The 21,544-nt window shown below is 49.4% G+C and overlaps 3 protein-coding genes across 4 annotated transcripts; 1 reads left to right on the plus strand and 2 right to left on the minus strand.

The window, feature by feature from the left end:
* The first annotated feature begins 314 nt into the window (after nucleotides 1-314).
* Nucleotides 315-9,066, plus strand: Hmbs (hydroxymethylbilane synthase). Its single transcript, XM_028783640.1, has 14 exons — nucleotides 315-525; nucleotides 3,779-3,832; nucleotides 4,138-4,210; nucleotides 4,764-4,813; nucleotides 4,901-4,956; nucleotides 5,276-5,353; nucleotides 6,207-6,284; nucleotides 6,377-6,452; nucleotides 7,352-7,465; nucleotides 7,674-7,712; nucleotides 7,912-8,031; nucleotides 8,243-8,296; nucleotides 8,389-8,475; nucleotides 8,561-9,066. The coding sequence occupies exons 1-14, from the start codon at nucleotides 493-495 to the stop codon at nucleotides 8,732-8,734; spliced, it is 1,086 nt and encodes a 361-aa protein (XP_028639473.1). The 5' UTR covers nucleotides 315-492; the 3' UTR covers nucleotides 8,735-9,066.
* A 311-nt stretch (nucleotides 9,067-9,377) lies between these two features.
* LOC114635022 (histone H2AX) lies at nucleotides 9,378-10,676 on the minus strand. The gene has a single exon (XM_028783641.1). It carries the CDS (start codon nucleotides 10,674-10,676, stop codon nucleotides 10,245-10,247), a length of 432 nt encoding a protein of 143 aa, XP_028639474.1. The 3' UTR covers nucleotides 9,378-10,244.
* An 873-nt stretch (nucleotides 10,677-11,549) lies between these two features.
* On the minus strand, nucleotides 11,550-18,864 carry Dpagt1 (dolichyl-phosphate N-acetylglucosaminephosphotransferase 1). Of its 2 annotated transcripts, none has more exons than XM_028783731.1 (9): nucleotides 18,254-18,864; nucleotides 17,807-17,927; nucleotides 17,328-17,541; nucleotides 16,713-16,859; nucleotides 14,689-14,773; nucleotides 13,592-13,780; nucleotides 13,195-13,282; nucleotides 12,868-13,023; nucleotides 11,550-12,451 (listed from the first exon to the last, which is right to left on the minus strand). In XM_028783731.1, exons 1-9 carry the CDS (start codon nucleotides 18,412-18,414, stop codon nucleotides 12,386-12,388), a joined length of 1,227 nt encoding a protein of 408 aa, XP_028639564.1. In that variant the 5' UTR covers nucleotides 18,415-18,864; the 3' UTR covers nucleotides 11,550-12,385. The 2 variants fall into 2 exon arrangements, with proteins under 2 accessions (XP_028639564.1, XP_028639565.1); XM_028783732.1 differs by having other exon boundaries at nucleotides 12,857-13,023.
* Nucleotides 18,865-21,544: the final 2,680 nt, after the last annotated feature.

The raw sequence follows: 21,544 nt of genomic DNA on the forward strand, positions 1-21,544 counted from the left end.
ACACACTGAATAAAAGCAATATAAAATAGCCAGGGTGGGGTGGGGCACGCCTTCAAATCCCAGCGGTCGGGAGGCAGAGGCAGGCTGATCTATGTAAATTCGAGGCCAGCCTGGTCTACAGAGCTAGTTCTAAAACAGCCAAGGCTACACAGATCCTGTCTTTAAACACTAAGAAAAAAAAGTAAGAGTAAATATTAACTGAAGAGAAAAATCAAAGTCTTTTGAGTTGTTCTACGCAGTGGACTCGCGAAGAGGCTGGCTATGTCGCAATGCTAATTCCCGCCCAGCAATGCTAATTCCCGCCCAGCGGAAGGTGCCGCCCCTTCGAGGGAGGGCAGCGGACGTGACGCAGAGCTCGGCAGGTCCTGCAGCCCGGCTGAAGTGCGGGCTCGGGCCCCATGTGCCTTCAGTCCCGGCCGGCCCAGGTCGCCGGCTTCTACAGACTCCAGGGGACCGCAGCGGCAGCGCCGCGCCTGCGCCCTGAGCGGAGTCATGTCCGGTAACGGCGGCGCGGCCACAACCGCGGTGAGTCCTGAGCCGGCGACCGATGACCCGCACTTCTCGGGGCTTTCTGGGTGCGACGATTGGCCCCGGGTTGCCATGCTCGGTCGTCGATTGGTCGGAATAGTTAGCTGTCATTTCACCCCCCCCCCAGGTTTTTTAAAGGGCCAGGAACTAACTAAATTGTCCTATGCAGGGAAGGATCCTGAGCAGTGGGGGCGGGGTTGAGAGTGGAACGATGGTCCACCTTGGGAGTCCATCCCTGTGGGCTTCTGGCTGGATTTCCGTGGTTCTCGGCCAGTAAAGGTATATACACAGATAAGATCCTTTCACGAAGTAGGGCCTGAGGCAAATCCAGCTATCTCAGAATATGATCCACTTCATTCAGGGGAGAGCACACCCCACTTCTAAAAACTGTATACAAACATCTTGGAGGTGTACACGCCTTCTCCCGGTCTCCGTTATGGAAGTCACCCAGCCCTAGCCACCCACAAAAGTCCTAGCTGAGACACACCTGAATTACTCTTGTGAATGGAGAACCACCCCCTGGGCCTTGTCATTTCTGGCCTGCCTGGAAAGTTCTGGACTTGTGGGCAGGCTGCCTGAGATAAGGTAGAGCTGGGAGGCCTGCTTATCTCCTGCCCAGGCGGTAAGCAGCAGTCTTTGTTAGTGAAGACATTTCAGAGCACAGGGTTAGGGTAGAAAGGTCTGGATTCCAGCACCCACTTTCTGCCTGGTCAAAGCTGTGAGATGTTTAGACAGTAAATTGACTGCTCTGCATCTTTGCTTCCGGGACGCTGGTGGAAGTACCTACCCTGTCTAACCTAGTAGGGTTGGCGTTGCAAGGGCGGTATACAGACATGGCTCAAATGCTTTATTGGGTCAATTATTAAAAAAAAATGTTTGAACTTATCAATTCCTTTCTATGGGCTCTGTGTTGTCTGGAATTTCTGTGTTATTCCAAGCCTAGCTAAATTGCAAAGGCTGTCTCAGAGTCATTTGTTGGAGGAATTATCACAGTGGAATAGACTGGAGTCCAAGAACAAGTTTTCACCTCCTCCAGTGACCAAGAACCTGAGTGTCTGGCTACAGAAGAATCAGTGAGATGAGGAACCCAGTGCAGGGAAGGGGGACAGTGTGTACAGTGACTCTGGTCACCTTTGTGTCAGACTGCAGAACCCAGTTCTACCTGCTTGCCACTAGACACTTTTATCCACGGCGCCTTAACAAAAGGGAGAGGTGTGCCCTTTGGAGCTCTTGACTCTGGCTCGGACACCAGAGGAATTATGTAGACCGTGAATATCAGGCAGTTTATCCTTGTAGTCTTCTGGGACATCGTGAGGGACATCGTGAGGCATTAGGTGGCCTTTAATTAAACAAGCCCTTGATGGGATGATGTTCTCAAAGTCACCCAGCCAAGAGGATGAACAGTGAACGGGACTATACATTAGACTAGTTGATTTGGGGCCTTGTAGGGGTACATCCTGGTTGGACTATGCAACACTCAGTGTCTCACCCAGGGGTGTTTTTATACTGACCACACCAGGGTAGTTAGAGATAGTGTGGCCAGAATCAGAGAGAGATTAGAATGATGAAAGAAAGAAACAGTGAGAACAAGAAAAACTGGTTCTCTACCTCTTCTTGGCTTACCACCATTCTCCCTTCCATCCTGGGTCCAGTGGTCAGTCCTCTTCTCCTTTTGACTTTCGGCGCTTGGGCCTTTAACAGACTCACTAGCTCTGTAAAACAACAAATTGACTCCCTGGCATCTAAGCCCCTACAAGTACAGTATCATAGACTTGGATATGGCTGATAGAGGCTTGGCTGAGCTTTGCGATGATGTAACTCCTTTAGGAGCTGCAGAGAACTCAGATCTATGCACGTTGGTTTGTCATGGTGGGAACACAACGTGGGTACCTGCAAGGGGTGCGTGACGAGGTACTGCGGGGGAGGACCAAATTGTCTGCTTCAGAGTCCCCCGAAAAGCAAACCTGGTTGCATAGAGGTTGGTGTTGGATTTCTTGTGTCTCAAAGCAGCCAGCTAGGACCCTCAAAACCTAAGTGGCCCACAAGACAAATAACCCTCTCCTCCCCAAAAAGACACCATTACAGATGATACTGGAAGGATCAGGTCAATGCTTTCCCCCTCTGGTCAATGCCCACTCATCTGCCGATGAGATTTCTTAATGTTTGCATTCACCTGCCAGCCTCATTTAAAATCGTTAAAAGGGAGCAGATGCTGGGAGCCAAACCCAGGAAACTACCTGCTGTCCTAAGAGAACCTAGAAAGTTACCTGCTGTTCTAGAAAGCCTAGTCAGTACAAGGTTAAGAAAGGACGTCTACGGGTCTCAGGCCACAGGAACTTTTGTTTGTTGTTTTTTGAGACAGGGTTTCTCTGTGTAGCCCTGGCTGTCCTGGAACTCATCTGTAGACCGGGCCGGCCTTGAACTCAGAAATCCACCTGCCTCTGCCTCCCAAGTGCTGGGATTAAAGGCGTGCACCACCACCGCCTGGCAGGCCACAGGAACTTAAAGAACATCTGGCATTTCCTGGGAGCGGTTACGACAGTGGGATGGTCTAGGACAATAAAGATATGACAGTGGGATGGTCTAGGACAGTAAGCATATGACAGTGGGATAGCCCTAAGCAATGATCCTCACCCAAACTTCCTGGTTTGCTGTGTCTTTACAACCTGCCCCCAAAATTAAAGTTTCAGAGCTTGATCAGAACCCCAGACTTGCTCTCCATTCTTGTGTCTCTTGTCCCTTCATTCTTTTGCCCCCTTCCCTAGGGTCTCATCGAATCCCCGAGGGCCTGGGCAGTTTGTGAGGCTTTTTCAAGTACCCGAGTTGTGGACAGTGAGCCTGTCCTCTAGCGATGGGAGGTGTCAGCTGGCCTGCCCCCGGCCTCTGTAGGCCCCACCCTCTGGCAGGGCCCACCCTCAGTGTGCTTAGGCTGATGGCCTTATCATTTTGCCCACCTGGCTGTGTGCAGCCCTCCCCCTCAGAACCTCCTTGGCTGGGCTGGGCTTTGGAGCTCAGTGTTCAAGTGCTGCTGCCACATCAGATCCTAGAACAGCTTTTCCTCTGCGCTCTGCTTCTCTGGATCCCGTAGGAGGGCAGAAGGTACCAAGGAAGGACCGGTCCTGGGAGTCTTTTCCCTGCCTGTAGGCTCACCTGGCTAGGGCCCGGGAGTCCTTTCTCCTGAGCCTGTGATCCTGGTTCTTGGATAAGGTGTTGTGGGAAAAGATTGTAACCTAGGGACTTCCTTCTGCAGGAAGAAAACGACTCAACCATGAGGGTGATTCGAGTGGGCACCCGGAAGAGCCAGGTGAGTACAGACATAGCGCGTTGCCTCCAGGGTTCTAATACTCACAAGGTCAACCAGAGTTCCTAGCATGGAGCAAGAGTGTGTGGGAGTTGATTTTACAGGGAATGACAGCTTACTTCCTCTGAAAAGAGAGTCCCTGGAGCAAGGAAATGATGGGGGTACAGAGAAAGGACCCCCCAGGCCAGGCCCTTGTCATCTCCAGTGAGAAGTCTAACTCCTTTCATATCTTTCTTGATCCGTATGAGGGTTTGAGCCTGGGGCAGTGGACAGGGAAGGTCAGAAACCATTCGAATCTCTTTCCCCAGCTGGCTCGCATACAGACAGACACTGTGGTGGCCATGCTGAAAACCCTGTACCCTGGCATACAGTTTGAAATCGGTAAGTTTTCTTGAGAGGAGTGAATGGTACCGAGTGGGAAGCCAGGGAATGGGAGGATACAGCGTTTCTGGCTCTGCCTGTAAGACTCTGTCCTGACTGCTTGTGGGTGGAACCAGGGAATGGGAAGACACATTGTTTCTGGCTCTGCCTATGGTCAAAGCCTGCCTTTAAGACTCTGTCCTGACTGCTTGCGGGTGGAACCAGGGAATGGGAAGACACAGCGTTTCGGGCTCTGCCTATGGTCAAAGCCTGCCTTTATTTTAAGACTCTGTCCTGACTGCTTGTGGGTGGAAGGATCGTCTCCTGTGCGCATCTCCTTCAACTGTGTCCTGGCTAGCCTGATCTCCTCCAACTGTCCGAGCTAGTTTAATATTTTCTGCTTTGGATCCTTTTAGGAGTATGTCTGCTTTTTCTGTCAGTGTGTGTATCTGAGAAGGTTAGGAGCTGGGGCTTATGTACCTGTGACTCCACTGTGAATCTCGTAAAGTGCTCAACCAGGGGTGACTCGGTAGGAGTTAATTAATGGGTATCATCTGATTGACTCTTTCCTCAGTTGCTATGTCCACCACAGGAGACAAGATTCTTGATACTGCACTCTCTAAGGTAAAGGCAGTCCTTATCCCTGTTCTTGTCCCTCTCCCCACTTATTCTCATAAGGGGTTCTCTCTGAGGCTCTTTCTTCTCTGGCAGATTGGAGAGAAGAGCCTGTTTACCAAGGAGCTAGAGAATGCCCTGGAAAAAAATGAGTGCGTGACGGTGGAGGAATGTGGTAACCCCTCCCCCCCCGCCCCAGTCTAGAACCCCAAAATTGCTCCCCAGTATTAGCAGGACTGTTGGGTTAGACCAGGGAAGTTCCTAGGCTTTCACAAAGGAGAGTGTCTTGCTTTGGAGTCACTTCCCTGCCTGAGGTGTCAGATTGGCAGGGGTAGGGTAGTTGAGAAGAGACCAGGTCTTTGATCTTAAGATAGCCTCTTTCTGAACAACTGTCATGGATGCTGAAGTGGGTGGAGAAGGGTAAGGTCACCTACTCAAAGCCTCTCTCCGTGTCCTCCCCATCATCTCTAGAGTGGACCTGGTTGTTCACTCCCTGAAGGATGTGCCTACCGTACTACCTCCTGGCTTTACCATTGGAGCCATCTGCAAGTAAGAGTCGAGTGCACGCAGTGAGGACCCTGGGCGGGGATTAATCCTCCTGTGGGAGGCTTTGATTCTTTTCCTTTTCATTTGGAACCTGACCACTTAGCTCTCTGCTTGGAAGGTTGTCAGTCAGTAAGTATGGAAGAGAAGCCAGTTGGTTGGCTATTTGGAATCCGTGGAGTTGGATTCAGTGGCACTCACGGGCCTGTAATCCCAACTACTAGGGAGGCTAAAGACAGGATCAGAGATTCAGGCCCTGCCTGAGCTACAGAGAGATTTGAGCCAGCCTAAGGAACCTAGTGAGATTGTGCCTCAAGGTGTGGGGCGTAAGAAGGCTGGCTTACAATGGCTTAGGTGGTAAAGGTGTCAAACCAATGACCTGAGTTCAGTCCCTGGGGTTCACTTGTTATCCCACAAGTTGTCATCTGACTTATACTATAGAAGGCATATGCTCCCATCCCATCAGTAAAACTGTAAACAATCAAGAAAATGAGACATGTCAGGTGGTGGTGATGCGCGCCTTTAGTCCCAGCACTTGGGAGGCAGAGGCAGGTGGATTTCTGAGTTTGAGGCCAGCCTGCTCTACAGAGTGAGTTCCAGGACAGCCAGAGCCACACAGAGAAACCCTGTCTCAAAAAAAAAAAAAAAAAAAAAAAAAAGACACAAAACCATTTCAAAGAAAATAAAGTGAGTTTGGCCTGGTGGCTATACCTATAATCTCAGCATTCAAGAGGCTAAGGCAGGAGGATTATTGTGAGTTAGAGGCTAGCCTGGGGTACAGAGAAAAATTTTAGGTCAGCCTGGGCTAGAGTTAAGCCCTGTCTCCAATAATACCTTTATTTCATCCTTTGCTCTCCAGACGGGAAAACCCTTGTGATGCTGTTGTCTTTCACCCAAAGTTTATTGGAAAGACCCTGGAAACCTTGCCAGAGAAAAGGTGAGTGGGTTGGGTGTACAGGGGACAGAGGGTTGGACCGTGGAGAACAGTAGGCAGCCTGTGTTAAATTGAATTTTAATCTCTCTGAGCAGTGCCGTGGGCACCAGCTCCCTGAGGAGAGTGGCTCAGCTACAGAGAAAGTTCCCCCACTTGGAATTCAAGAGTATCGTATCCTTTCAGAAGAGGGAAGGACAGTGGCCAAAGAGGGAAAGACGTTCTGGAGGACTCTGAGAATCCTGAAAATAGAAGGACTTCCTGAAGCAAGTGGGCAGTGGGTCTTCTTTCCATCCACCCATCCATCCATGCACACATCCATCCACTCATCCATCCATCCACCCACCCATCCACCCATCCATCCACCCATCCACCCATCATCCATCCATCCACAGGCCTTTCATGTTTTCTTAAACTCAGGCAGATGCCTGGCAATGAGGATAGTTGCAGAACAAACATGGTTCCTGCTTATATAGAGTTGACATGTTAGACGGTCAGACAGGCCAGGGCAATGCCACTAATACTGACCAGTATCACTTTTGGGTGGCAGGGATGGAAGGTGCTTCTGGTTTTATTTTATATGCTACTAAATGGTTTTGATTTTTACAGTGAACATGTGATATGTTTCTAAATATTCTTTTTTGTTTGTTTTTGTTTTTCGAGACAGGGTTTCTCTGTATAGCCCTGGCTGTCCTGGAACTCACTTTGTAGACCAGGCTAGCCTCAAACTCTCGAACTCAGAAATCCGCCTGCCTCTGCCTCCCAAGTGTTGGGATTAAAGGCGTGCACCACCACCACCCGACTAAAAAAAGTCTTTAAAAAAAATTTTTTTTTTTTTAATTTGTATGGTTTTTCTAGACAAGATGTCTCTGGATAGCCCTGCCTGTCCTAGAACTCTTCTGTAGACCAGATTTGGTCTTGAATTCATGGAGATCTGCTTCTGCCTCCAGTGCTGGGATTTAAAGGTGTGTGCACCACCACTCAGCAAAACAAAAGTTTTTTTTAAAGGGGGGGGGGAAAGAGACTGTGGGGCACTATGTAGGTCTTGACTTCTCCTTAGCAACTCTCCACAGCGGGGAAACCTCAACACCCGCCTACGGAAGCTGGACGAGCTGCAGGAGTTTAGTGCCATTATCCTGGCTGTGGCTGGCCTGCAGCGCATGGGCTGGCAGAACCGGGTGGGCCAGGTAGGAGCTGCCCTATTCCACTTCCCATTTTAAACTGCCTCTCTCCTGCCTTTGGTATCTTCTTGACCATTCTGCCAAGAGCACTACAAGCCAGAAGCCCAGGCTAGGGATATTGCTTGTGCCTTCCCTGGGCTTCCCAGATTGGCAAACCCTAGCTCACTGCCTTTGAACACACCTCTCCCACCATTTTGTCTGTCTGTCTCCACAGATCTTGCACCCAGAGGAATGCATGTACGCGGTGGGTCAGGTAAAATTGCCTGGAGAGGAGGGCTTTGTTAAAATGCCCCTTCAAGAACTTTTGGTACTGCTCTGCTACGTATCAAATAAGATGTTTAGGGAGGGGCAGGCTTCGGCATGCAGAAGACCCTGGGAAACAGGAGAGGAGGGCCATTTCCCATGTTTATTAGCTCCATTCCTGGAGAAGATCAGGCCTGTTGTTCCTTTAGGGAGCCCTAGCTGTGGAAGTTCGAGCCAAGGACCAGGATATCTTGGACCTAGTGAGTGTGTTGCATGATCCTGAAACTCTGCTTCGCTGTATTGCTGAAAGGGCTTTTCTGAGACACCTGGTAAGATGGGCTCCTGCCATGGTGGTGTGGGGACTTGGGGAACCAAGAAGGACAGCAGGGAGATTTCTCTAGTACTCTGTATGTAATGTTTTATATGTGCGAAGAGGACCTTGGTCTGGTCCCAGCAGCCTTTTCAGTTATATCCTTAAGAGGTTTGTGGTCAAAAGTGGTGTTAAAGGCCCTTAGAGCTCAAAGGAACATATCATTACAGGAAGGTGGCTGTAGCGTGCCAGTAGCAGTGCATACAGTGATGAAGGATGGGCAGGTAAGCTGGGGGAGGGACTGGCATTTCCATGTGCATCCAAACATCTAAGCAGCTTTCTTTAAATATGCTGGTACAAACCTTTTATCTCCTAGCTGTACCTGACTGGTGGAGTCTGGAGTCTAGATGGCTCAGATAGCATGCAAGAGACCATGCAGGCCACCATCCAGGTCCCTGTTCAGGTAGGTATTGACTGGGAGATGGGGGAGGAATACATAGAACTGCTTTGTAATCTTCCTCTCACCAAAATTGTAACCTGTCATCCAGCATGAAGATGGTCCAGAGGATGACCCACAGCTGGTTGGAATTACTGCCCAGAACATTCCAAGAGGAGCCCAGCTAGCTGCTGAAAATCTGGGCATCAGCCTGGCCAGCTTGTTGCTCAACAAAGGAGCCAAGAACATCCTGGATGTTGCACGGCAGCTTAATGATGCGAGCTAACTGGTCTGTCGGGCACAGGAACCCCCGGCTGCCACTCCAGTGCCTGCCTACATCTGGCTTTCAAGTGCCCTGTGCTCCTTAACTAGGGGTGTGATTATCCCAGGAGATTGACCCACAGGGTTGTTGAGACTTCCACTTTGGAAGATATGCCTCACCTTGGGGCCTCCATGACTGCCTTTCCCTCAATAGTTGGGGGCTTCATCTCTTTAGAGAAAAAGTCCATGCCAACCTTTGAATGTAACCAATGGCGCTAATAAACCAGTTCAGAATGTGGTTCTGATGGGAGTTGGGGTAAGATATAAATAAACCCAAAGCCCTTTCTTTAAACCTGATCTCTGAGTCTGGGACCTTTCTGTTTTAAAACATCCTTTCTGTAACTTTGCCTCATGTTCTCAAAATGTATCCCAGGAAACACCAAACAAGCAAAGAGAAACAAGCTTTAAACTCTTACAGCCTGTCTTCAGTTAACAGGACCTTCCTGTATCACACAGCCTTTCCCATCCCCAGTGCCTGCAGAAAGGGGGGGTTACCCTTTAGCCCCACTCCCTCCAAGATGTGCCAAGCACCCTCTTCCTTCTACCACGGAGCTATAGATGTCCAGCCCCGGGGACTACAGCATTTAAAATGAAATCAGACACTCTTATTTTTTTAAAAAAACCAAACGATCCTTTAATAAAATTAGCCCATTGAATCTCCCCACTTAAGGTTCTAAACTTGTAATAGCTGCAAAAGTTCCAGTTCAGAAGCCAACAGAGGCTCAGTCCAGACAGGGATTCACCGACTTGTGCTGGTATCTAGGTGTTCGGGTTAGAGTTGGGTCGCTGGGGAAGAGGGGATGGATGGCTAGGCCCGGCTGCCAGTCTCCTGCGGCAGGTATACAACTGTCCTGTCCCCAGGCCTTGTAAGCGTCTCCCTGACCCTTTCCTGGAGGTATCTTGGAGAAACTGGGTTCACATTACAATGATTTTCGTCCCGGCCACACCACACGCCGGCCTAACGAATGACGACAGGGTCAACTGGTTTGAGGGCAGCAACGGGGGACACGGGAATGAAACAACGTGACCCATTCCTCCTCACCAAAGCCCGGCAGTCCGAGTCACTTCCGAAAGGTCCAGGCGAGGGCTAAGCACCAAGCTGAAGAAAAAGATGCCGGGGGCTGTAGCTGCGGGAGGGACCCATCTTCAAGCCCGCCTCGGCCCGTACGTCATAGCAAGGGGCCGAGAGACTCCGGGAAGGTGCCGCAACCTCTCCGCACGGGCCCGTCGTCCACGACTGAGCACGGCGAGGTCACGAGCTCCGGGATGGGCGGAGGCCGCCATCGGCGCCCGCGTTCTCCGTGGCGGACCCGGAGGCCGTGCGGGGAAGGGGAATTGACAGACGCGCGAGGGCCGAGGGGGGAAGAGGATGGGGGCGCGGCGGGCCGCAGCCCGGAGTGGCTCAGCTCTTTCTGTGAGGGAGGTGGTGGCCCTTAAAAGGGCCTTTGTGGAGGTGTGGGGAGGGCTGGGCGGCCTCAGTACTCCTGCGAGGCCTGGGAGGCCTTCTTGCCACCCGCCGGCGCCTTGGGCCCCACGGTGGCGCTGGTCTTCTTGGGCAGCAGCACGGCCTGGATGTTGGGCAGGACGCCGCCCTGCGCGATCGTCACGCCGCCCAGCAGCTTGTTGAGCTCCTCGTCGTTGCGGATGGCCAGCTGCAGGTGGCGCGGGATGATGCGCGTCTTCTTGTTGTCCCGAGCCGCGTTGCCCGCCAGCTCCAGGATCTCGGCAGTGAGGTACTCGAGCACGGCCGCCAGGTAGACCGGCGCGCCGGCGCCCACGCGCTCGGCGTAGTGGCCTTTGCGCAGCAGCCGGTGCACGCGGCCCACCGGGAACTGCAGGCCGGCGCGGGAAGAGCGCGACTTGGCCTTGGCGCGGGCCTTGCCGCCGGTCTTGCCGCGTCCCGACATCGCGTACGAGGTAGAAAGGGCTCCGAACAGCGACGAGAGAACGCAGACCGCCAACCGCCGCAGTCAACTGTCGCCTCGCGCGGGCAAGTCCGCCCTTATAAACTCACCGGACACGCCCCCGCTTTCGCCTGATTGGTTCTTTTTTTAATACCCACCTCTGGTTGGTTGCAATTAACCCCTCGGTGACGCGCTTCAGCGGAGAGAACGCGCCCAGCGATTGGTCCAATTTGAAAACCTTTTACCCGGGGAAGAAGACAAGGCGGAGTGGCCGCGAGCTGGCGGGTAATCACCCGTGGAAATGGCCAATCCGAATAGAGCGCGCGAAATTTAAATGCTACGGCGCGCCAACAGAACCCGAAAGCTAGAAGGGTGGAGCTTGAGCTACCTCTACAGTCTCTGGGAAATCTGAGCCGGCCGCTATGTCTTTAAAGGAAAAGGATCTACACTAAAGCGCCTTTCTCCTTCCAGGTTAGGGCGCTTCCCACTCCCTCCTCTAATCTGGCAAACGGAGGGTTTTATTTATTTGTTTGTTCATTACTATTTTTGGGTTTTCGAGACAAGGTTTTTGTGTATAGCCCTGGCTGTCCTGGATCTCACTCGGTAGACCAGGCTGGCCTAGAATTCAGAGATCTGCCTGCCTCTGCCTCCCAAGCGCTGGGATTAAAGGCGTGCGCCACCACCATCTGGCTTTTGTTTGTTTGAGACAGGGTTTCTCTGAGTAGCCCTCCTTGGCTGTCCTGGAACTCAGAGATCCGCCTGCCTCTGCCTCCCTAGTGCTAGGATTAAAGGCTTGGCTGAAAAGGGAGGGTTTAAAAGAAGAGAACTGAAACCTTCTGAGAGTTTAATCCTATGCCAGAAAATGGAGCGCTATGATCCTTTGTTATCACAAGTTTGTGTGTAATATTTATTCGATATTTAGTCAATACCCACCAACCAGAGGTGGGTGTTAAAAAAAGAACCAATCAGGTGAAAGCAGGGGCGTGTCTGGTCTTAGTTTGTGACAGACCTTTTTTTCAACAAAGGGTCTGATGGAGCAGAGGTAGGCATCCTACTAGAAAAGTATCCACTCTAACCTTTCCAATCTATCCCAAAATGCCTATATAAAAAATTAAATATATCAGGCTTGGGCTAGAGTTCTGTGGTAGAGCATTTAAATATACAGAAGCCCTAGGGTTCAATCCTCAAGCACCTCAAAGGTTAAAAGAACAGAGGAGTGGCTCCAACTAGAGGAACAAGTAAAAGAAACTCCTTTATTGTCACCATTCTGAGCACATGGCCCAGCCTCTGCTCTTCCTAATCAGAACACTTAATTTGATAGTCAAACTTGAGGTTACCTCGGAGTATGTTGCCCTGACTCGCCTTAGCCCAGGCTCTCTCTCAAGGCCCAGTGAATTCCTTTAGAGTTAGCGCTCTGAAAGTAGAGCTACGAATATTTGCATAAAAGATGCTACAAGCCCACCTGGTGAGTCTGCAGATGGGACAGGAAGGGAGGGAGTGGCAAACTGAAGAAAGCCATAGGCAAAGTCCAACTAGTGGACTTCAAGCCCACTAAAGTGTCCATCCAGGATGTCAGTAGTCACACACAGTGGCAGAAGCTGAGAACAAAATTGTCAGCGAGGTCTGAACCAGAAGGCAGTCTTGGACCAGACAGAGGTTGGCCCTGGCCAAGGTCCAATGGAGACCGGGGTAAAGGGCTATCGTCAGGGAGCTCAGACATCATAGAATAGTCGGACGAGCTGGTAACGAATGGAGAAGGTGACAGCACTGCTCAGGACCTAGAAGTGGACTGGAATTAGAACCGAGGCCTGCCAGAGACAAAGCCCATGGCATTCCTAAGCCCACCTCAGCTAATCAGACATAAAACCCATGGCATTCCTAAGCCCACCTCAGCTAACCAGAGACAAAGCCCATGGCATTCCTAAGCCCACCTCAGCTAACCAGAGACATAAAGCCCATGGCATTCCTAAGCCCACCTCAGCTAACCAGAGAATGGCATTCCTAAGCCCACCTCAGCTAATCAGACATAAAGCCCATGGCATTCCTAAGCCCACCTCAGCTAATCAGACATAAAGCCCATGGTATTCCTAAGCCCACCTCAGCTAATCAGACATAAAGCCCATGGTATTCCTAAGCCCACCTCAGCTAATCAGACATAAAGCCCATGGTATTCCTAAGCCCACCTCAGCTGTACCTGCAGGAGCAGCAGGAGCAGTGTGAGGCTTCTCTCATGTGTGGGCCCAAGGACTTTAAGTAGCAAGTTGATGAGGGTCATGTTGTTACACTCAGTGAAGGCACCATCCTCACTCTCACCCCGGTGAACTGTCACTAGCCGGAGGCTCTCTGCTACCTGCAGGGACCAGAGGTGAAGGCGACTTCAGGTGTACACAGATCTACTTCACGAATAGGGATCTTTTTGATGTTCCCCAACTCCTCCCCTTGGGCCTGAGAAGACCTAGGTTTCTCTTTTCCCGAGTTAAGGATGGCGGCCTGGGGCCTTACCTCCTTGATACCTTGTTACCTTTAAAATAAAGGTGCCCAGGAAAGAGAGGCTGTTGGTCTTGAACTTGGAATAGCTCATCTCCAGTTTGCCTGTCTTTGTATTGAGCCTGCAATGGGAAGATGATGTCATTTGACTGAATCAAAGAACTTGGCACCCTGTGGTTGCTAAGAAGAGTACTGAGTACTTAGGTGCTGAAGTTGGTTTCTGGCTCTGATGCTTACATCCGGGTGATCAGGACTGTTGTAAGCATTACACGCTATGTCAGTAAACAAGCTTCGTAAATTACCGTGGTCTACCCACATACAGTTAGCTCTTCTTCCCCCTCACTTCTTTTTACACAGGAAATGCACAGGTTGGGCTTTAGCTATCCCAAGTCAAACACTAGCATGCCCCTTTAAAGCCCCAGCGTGGTTACCTGGGCATACGGTGTCGAGGGCAGGGGATGATGTGAAAGAGCTGAGGCAGTGAGTAGAGGAAATTGAAGACTTGTGGCATAAAGAAGAGTAGCATGGTCTTGCTGAAGTGTCCCAGGATCCCCACCACGGCAAAGGTCATGCCAGCAAAATAACAGAAGGTATCTCCCACAAACACCTGAGACGGGTACCTGTATGGGAGAGAGGACCGGGGCTGAGAGTGAGTTGTTACTCACTGGCTCTTGGCAACAGGCCAGCCTTGAGCCTGAGTTCTTTGGGGTTTTGTTGTTGTTGTTTGTTTGTTTGTTTTTGTTTTTTTTTCGAGACAGGGTTTCTCTGTGTAGCCCTGGCTGTCGTGGAACTCACTCTGGAGACCAGGCTGGCCTCGAACTCAGAAATCTACCTGTCTCTGCCTCCCAAGTGCTGGGATTAAAGTCGTGTGCCGCCACCGCCCGGCGAGCCTGAGTTCTAAAAAAAAGACTGTTCCAGAAACTGTAGGCCCCAAGGCCCCAGATTCATCCACTCCTGGGGCGGCTCAGTGCTTGTTCCCAACGACTGCAGGGCAGACAGTGACTCCACACCACCACCAGGCTGGTGTGCAGCTTCCTGGTAAAGCCGTCACCTAGCATATACAAGGTTATGAATCTATTCCCACGCTCTATGTGTGCAGATGGTAGGGTGAAGGGTTGGTATCTAATAGCACTGTAATTCAAGTCCTGGCTTGACAATACAGTAAGTTCAATACCAGCCTGGGAAACTTAGTGAAACCCTAGCCTCAAAAAAAAAAAAAGTCTGGGGATACAGCTAAATTCTAAAGTGCTAGATTTATCTTTCTCTCTCTCTTTCTCTCTCTTTCTCTCTCTCTCTCTCCCTCTCTCTCTCTCTCTCACACACACACACACACACACACACGCGCACATGAATGCTTGTGCTCACACAAAACAACAGGAGAGGCAAACTACTCCCAATGGAAGACCCAGAGAATACCTAACGAAAGTATGTACAATTTTAGCCTCTTCATTAGAACCTGGGTTATGTCAGGACCGCCTCTGCCACACACACACCAGTCATCTTCTCTCTCATCCACAGGCCTACATACCAGTTGTGGTACAGCAATCCCAAGGTGGTGAAGAAAAAGGGCATCATGAAGTAAAGGGAAAAGACATGGTCGTCCCGGTAATCACCTTGGGAGCAAAGCAAAGAGAAAGAAGTTAGTACCCATATCCACTACGTTCCCAGCCATTAGGAACACCCCACCCAAGTCACTGGTCTCTAACTTCGGATGAAGCCAAGCCCGGCCCGCATCTCCCATGTGCTGGGGTTACAGGTGTTTACCACCATGCCCTGCTCTAACATCAGGTCACCCAGGCAATTCTTCTCAGTACTCTCATCACTTTCATTGAACCTACAAAACAACAACTACAACAAAACACACACACACACACAACTCAACAGGCTAGAAAGATGACTCAGTGATGAAGAGCACTAGCTGCTCTTTCAGAGGTCCTGAATTCGATTGTTCAGTTCTCAGCACCCACGTGGTGGCTCACAACCACCTATAACTGTAGTCTCATGGAATCCGATGAGCTCTTCTGACGTACTAATAGACATACAAGCAGATAAAACAGCCACATACATAAAATCTTTAAAAACAAAACACAAAAACCAACCAAAAAGCTAGACTACTAATATTCAGAAGGCACAGGTAGGAATAGCTCCTGGTTCAAGGCCAGTCTGGGCTACATAGTGAGTCCCAGGATAGCTAGGGGTACACAGAGAAAAAAGAAAAGAAAAAACAAAAAAAACAAAAAAACAAAAAAAAAAACAAGAAAAGCTAATGACTATCTTAAATGTGGTTTAAAAATTCCAGCTGGGATTTGAACACCAGTTTTACTTCCTAGCTGTGTGAATTTGAATTTGACACATTGAATTTCAGTAAGCTTCCGTTTTCTCATCTGTCAAACTGGACGATGCCAGTTATACAACATAATGCTTTCAAGGTGCTTAGCTTTAGCTGGGGGCAGGAGGAGGTACCCATGCCTTTAATCTCAGACCTTGGATCTCTGTGAGTTCCAGGGCAATGTGGGACAACCCTGTCTCCAAACAAAGTGCTCAGGCTTAAGAAGCACTTGTTGATGTCCATCAACTAAAGACAACCAAAAACAACTAATACTCGAACTTGGGCTTACATAGAAACTAAGACTTTGGCAATCATACACCACAGGGAACTGTAAAACACTTCAGTCAAGGGAAACTATGAGGGGCTTATTTTAGGATTTGTTTTGGGTAATTTGGGAGAGGAAGAAAGGAAGTTCAGATGTGCTCTGAACTGGGAACTCAGAAGGCCGAGTACATGAATAATTTTTAACTTTTTTTAAGAGTAGGGGGAAAGCAAGAGTGGCATTGCATGCCTGTCACTCCAGCCTTTAGGAGACAGACAGGATGGTCATGAGTTTGAGGCCAGCCAAGGTTAACAAGAGTGTCTCAAAATAACAAAACAAAAAAAAGTAGAAAGCCGGGCTGTGGTGGCGTGCGCCTTTAATCCCAGCACTTAGGAGGTAGAGGCAAGTGGATTTCTGAGTTCGAGGCCGGCCTGGTCTACAGAGTGAGTTCTAGGACAGCCAGGGCTACACAGAGAAACCCTGTCTCGAAAAACCAAAAAAAAAAAAAAAAAAGAAGAAGAAGAAGTAGGAAGAACCAAAATTGTCACTGGGGAAAAAAAAGCTATACCTTCTCACATTAGCTGAGGGATTGTGGTCATTATATAGCTAACTGTTCTGGGTCTCTCTGTACTTGGATAGGTTTAGGAAGGTTTAGTCTTTTTCCACTATGGTCAGAGAGTGACCCTATCTGTTGCTGGGGTTCTGTGAAGCTATTTATGTCTAACAGAAATAACTGGTCTAGCTAGTTATGGCAATCAAGCTATAAATGATAGCATTGCTGTTTTTCTTTCTCAGGCTTATTCCTTATTGCTGTTTGCAAAGTAAATAGCTCCCATTCTAAAATCACCTTTGTTTTCCTGTAGTCCCCTCCCTCCCCACCCCCAGGAACTCTCTAAATTCACACCAGGCAATTCCCTAAACACCCAGGCTTCTCCTTAGCCCTATTCCCAATCCCACCTACCTTCCAGCTCCACCAGGTTGAAGACAATGATAGAAGCAGAGATGACGAGTGACTGGCCAGCCTCTAGGCCATTAATTCCTGCTAGGATGTTGATGGCATTGGTACAGAACACCGCAAGCAGTCCCATGTAGACATAGTACAGGATCCCTGGGGACACACACACACATACACCCAGTAAGAATTAGTGCTACCTAGGGAAGTAGGATTTGGATTGTTTGCTTGCTTGCTTACAGAACAGAGCACAGGCCTGTAATTCCAACGACTTGGAAGGCTGGGACAGGAGGATTACCAGTTTAAGCCCTGCCTGGGCTAAGTAAGTTCAAGGCAATTTAGTGTGTGACCCTGTTTTTGTTTGTTTTTAAATTGTTTTAATGGAAAAAAAAAAGAAAAAGCTTCAATATAGGTCTGAGTGTAAGCGTGAGGCCCTTAGGTTCAATTCCTTGAAACAGGAAGGAAATAAGAGGTAGGGAAGAAGGATGGAAAAGAGGGAAGGCAGATACAAGGACAGAAAAGAAATAGTTGATGGCGATATGGACCACCAGGAGGGGTCTTCTCAGAGGGATCTCAGAGGGAAGGGTACTGTAAAGTAGGTACCACAGGGGCAGGATCACTCACCCAAGTCCAGATGCAGGCCAAGAATCCAGCGGAAGGGCTTGGGCACCACGATGGTTGTATTGCCGAAGTTAGTGAAGTAGACCATGAGGAGAGGTAGTGAAGCCGCTGTGGGCAGCAGCAGCTTATGGCGCCATCGCAGATTCAGTACATCATCAGCAAACCCCAGGAAGATCATGCAACAGATGGCAAGGAGGGCACCTATCAGGGCCACAAACTAGGGGAGAAGTGGGCAAGTCATGACTCAAACCCACTCCTACTCCATCTTTCAAGAATTCCTCTTTTCCGTTTTTTTCTTTCAGAGTTGGGGATTGAACCCGGGACCTTGCGCATACTTAAGAAAGTGCTCTCCCACTGAGCTATATCACCAGTCCGAGAATTCCTGTCTCTACAGTTGGGGCCACACGCATCCTTTTCCCAAATCCAAATAACCCAAACTCAAGTGCCCGGCCCCAGCCAACCGTCCCCACTAATGCACTTACTTCATGGTGGGGGAATGCCTTACACTGCTCCTCCACAAAGCAGTTCAGGAAGGGGAAAGGGATGAAGCAGAAGAGGATGATAAGGAAAACGGCACCGCTGATCACTCCCTGGGACTCTGGGCTGCGGCCCAGAGGAAAGGGGTGGAGGAGGAAGAAGAGAGGGGCGTGGTCACTCACAATAGTAGGGGTTCCTGTAAACCAAAGTGGCCTTCTTCCCAAGGATTTTGTTTGTTGGGAAGTAGGGAGAGTGTGCACAGGGAAAAGGATACCCCTCGACAACTCCTGACACCCCACCAGTTCCATTCCGTCCTTCCCAGGATAGACAGTTCTACTAACCTCCCAGAGTTCTGGGTGCCTAGGTTAGTTCTCCCGGCCAGTGCAAAGCCAAGCACCTCAGTCCGCGCCCCTGTCCTGCACAACCCTGACCCCTTAACCCAGGACACTCACATCTGCTGCCGGCTGAGCTTGTTGAGGTCCTGGCCACAGAGGCGCGCGGCGATAAAGTGGCTACGGAAGGCAGGGATGAGGGTGACAGTGGCCACAAATCCCAACAGCGAGCCGATCAAATTCACCAGCAGCGGCAGAGGCAACTCCGGGAAGGCCCACATGGTGACCCTCCGGGGACCGCCGCTCCGCCGCCTACTCAGCTAACTGGTAAGCCAGGAACAATCCCCAGGCCTCCGCAGCCGGCAGTGCGGCTCCCTACACGCAGAGGATTCCGGCGCCAGCAGGAACAAAACCCAGCTAAGGACCTGACCCTCCCTCCTGACCCGCAAGAGGCTCTTGGAAGCAACCTCGGCTCTGTCCTGCTGCACCTACCTATTGTTTCCACCCGGATCTTAATTGGGAAAGAACTATCGCTGCTGAAGACCGAAGCACCATTTTTAAAAAGGGCACTAGAGACGGACGGGTGGCGTTATTTTAAACTAAACTTTAGTTCCAAAGGAGCGGCACCATTAGAGTTTTGGAAACTCAACTGAAGAAACTAGAAGAACGTGGATACTTCTCGAAACAATCATATTGTACAGCTCAGAGTGCAGATACGCTTTGCCCAGTTCCAACATGAACGCTTCCTCGAACCACGTGGCTTACACCGCTTGTTCTGTGGTTCCACGTCGTCCCCCGCAGGTCGGGTTTAAAGGGCTAGCAGCCTGAGCTTAATCTGGGATGCCCTGAGGCTGGAAATACGACTATTGAGAGCCGGCGGTGGTCAGGAGGGATCAGAGTGTGGAAGCACGCCTGCTCTTTGCAGGAAAACTGTTGCCGAGGTAAACACTGGTTCCAGAAACTCAGGCGCAATTTGAAGGGATTTTTATAAACTGGAAAGCTCAGACACTCGAAAAGCCCCTCCCGCTCTTTTTCTTGTTCGTGATCCAGGTACTTTTCCCTCAACCCACCCACCTTCTGCCTCCTCTAGAGCAGTTCGTTGCTGGGCAACCTACGGCTGCTTATCGCCAGGAGGGAACTGTTTGAGCGTTCAGGTCTTCGATTTAAGCAGGGACTTTAACTTGATGTTGGATCACAGCACTGTGCCGAGCTCTCCAAACACAGAGACAGAAACCGAGGCATTGGAAATAACTGATGAGACAGGAGAGCTTGTCCGATACCACCAGCGAGCTTGTGGATCTCCTCCCAGTCAAGTTTCTTCCTCCCAGACACTTGCCTTTTGACACCTGTATCTCTGCTAGTAGCACAGAAGTTCACTGGAATATTGATCCCTAAGATGGCAAATGCTTTCATTAGAGAGAAATCCACCACAGAGAGTTGGGGAGTTGACAATAACATGGCGTTTTGTCCATCCCTTTTGAATACAGCATATCCCTAGAATCAAGGTGAAGTTGACACTTCTTAGGTCAAAGATAGTCTGTCCTTTTTCTCAAAATCAGGTATGAAATGTCCATTCACCTTGAAGATGGCTCTTATTAACACTAATAGCCCCATATAAGTCACAAATACACACACATTACTCCATAGTATATACTAAGTTTAGTTTTTCTCTGTGTGTACACTTGCAAGCAAACATCAGGGAGGTAAATGTTTTCCTTTCCTCTGGTGTCCCCTGAGGCATAGGACACAAAGACAGCTGTGTACCAGGCATCATCAAGCATGGTGAGTGAGAAAAAAAAAATAGAGAGGGAATGGAGCACACAGACGTGAGAAAGGGAGACATGTTATCTTACGTTTCCGTAGTTCGAGGGGGAGGGTCTTCTTCCAAAGGCTGAGATGCAGGAAACAGGTGGGAAGGCGGAGCTCAATGGATCCCCGGAGGAGGGAGCATTCAATTAATTATCTTGTTGATCAGGAGGAGGCTGAGACTCCCTGGAGGTGTGAGGAACAGTCTGTATCTTTATATTATTATGATTATGATTATTATTATTATTGTTATTATTTGGAGGCCAATTCTAATAAAGCTTCTTTTCCAAGCTGGCTTAAGTCCTAAAATCTCTTAATTTTGTTCTTCTCCAGAGATCACTATCTTTCCCACAAACCACCTAGAAGGGTTGAGCACTTGTTTAAAGACCAGGCACTAGGGATTTTTCAACTACATGTACCTGTACCATCAGAAGCGGTTACTTGGATACTTGCCAGATAATCTGAATAATTTTGCTCTGGGGATGGTCGTGATCCCTTAATTAACAGAGAAAAAAAACAAACAGCTGGCTCACTTGGAATTGTGTGTCTTTCCTGGTAATGGTTTAAAGCATGGGCCTGAATCCTGAAGTGTCGTCTCTGGGACTCCTGAGTCTGCTGAGTTGTCGTTTTCCCTGTGCGAAGCAGACAGCGCACACCTCAGCAGCTTTGAATGCCTCCCAGTAAGAGAGGCCAACCTACTATTAAATCAACTGCCTGACTATGCCTAGCTCAGGTGTGTTTTCGCTGGTGTAAAAGGACCGTGAGAGAGCGCTGCAGAGTCCTGAGGCAAGGCCTACCTGTGGCCCTGTCCTTCCCTTCTGCCCTGTCTCCTGTCATTCTGACTACCAAAAGTCATCAACTGGAAGTAAAACCTGACATTGCCCAGTCCTTTGGGCTGACACGATTTTTGAAAAGTGGAAAAATAATATAGAAAGTCTTAGTGTCCACTTGGGTAGTCTAGAACTCACTATTTATACTTGTGGCAATCCTCCTGCCTCTCCCAGTATTATCCATGCCATTACACCCAGGCTAGAGTCCTGGTTCTTTTTTTTTTTTTTTAAGATTTATTTTATGTAAATAAGTACTCTCTCCATATGTACACCTACATGCAAGAAGAGGGCATCGAATTCCATTACATATGGTTATGAGCCACCATGTGGGTGCTGGGAATTGAACTCGGGACCTCTGGAAGAGCAGACAGTGCTCTCAACCACTGAGCCATCTCTCCAGCCCCCAAGTCCTGCTTCTTAAACTTGACTGACATCAGGAATTCTAGAGAGGTTGAGAAAGAAAGCCAGACATTTCTGAACAGGGCAGAAATTCCAAATATTACTACAAATAAAGGAAAGTATGGATCCAAGTTTTTCCTCTTTCAAGAGCTAGGTCAAAATGAATGTGCAGGTAAGGTCAACCTGAAATTTCAAATGAGTGGTAATCATTAACTCAGTTTTATACAGCTCGTGATATTTAGTCCTGATGTTCCCTTTGTAGTAGATGTCGTCTCTGATTTCATTTTTGTTTGTTTGTTTGTTTGTTTGTTTGATTTGAGCCTGGGCCTCTCTACTGGGCCTCTCTATCTAGTCTAGATTGGTCTTGAACTCAGAA

Source organism: Grammomys surdaster, unplaced genomic scaffold (genome assembly GCF_004785775.1).
Source record: "Grammomys surdaster isolate TR1022 unplaced genomic scaffold, NIH_TR_1.0 1164, whole genome shotgun sequence".
NCBI lineage: Eukaryota > Metazoa > Chordata > Mammalia > Rodentia > Muridae > Grammomys > Grammomys surdaster.

What these genes read in the sequence shown, in the direction of transcription:
- Hmbs (XM_028783640.1), top strand. Translation starts at nt 493, where the DNA reads ATGTCCGGTAACGGCGGCGCGGCCACAACCGCG. An exon ending in TTGATACTGCACTCTCTAAG is followed by an intron (nt 4,814 to 4,900) that starts GTAAAGGCAGTC and finishes CTTCTCTGGCAG; the next exon opens with ATTGGAGAGAAGAGCCTGTT. An exon ending in AATGCCCTGGAAAAAAATGA is followed by an intron (nt 4,957 to 5,275) that starts GTGCGTGACGGT and finishes CATCATCTCTAG; the next exon opens with AGTGGACCTGGTTGTTCACT.
- LOC114635022 (XM_028783641.1), bottom strand. Translation starts at nt 10,676, where the DNA reads ATGTCGGGACGCGGCAAGACCGGCGGCAAGGCCCGCGCCAAGGCCAAG.
- Dpagt1 (XM_028783731.1), bottom strand. Translation starts at nt 18,414, where the DNA reads ATGTGGGCCTTCCCGGAGTTGCCTCTGCCGCTGCTGGTGAATTTGATC. An exon ending in CAACCTGGTGGAGCTGGAAG is followed by an intron (nt 14,774 to 16,712) that starts GTAGGTGGGATT and finishes TTTGCTCCCAAG; the next exon opens with GTGATTACCGGGACGACCAT. An exon ending in TGCTCCTGCTGCTCCTGCAG is followed by an intron (nt 12,452 to 12,867) that starts GTACAGCTGAGG and finishes GTCCACTTCTAG; the next exon opens with GTCCTGAGCAGTGCTGTCAC.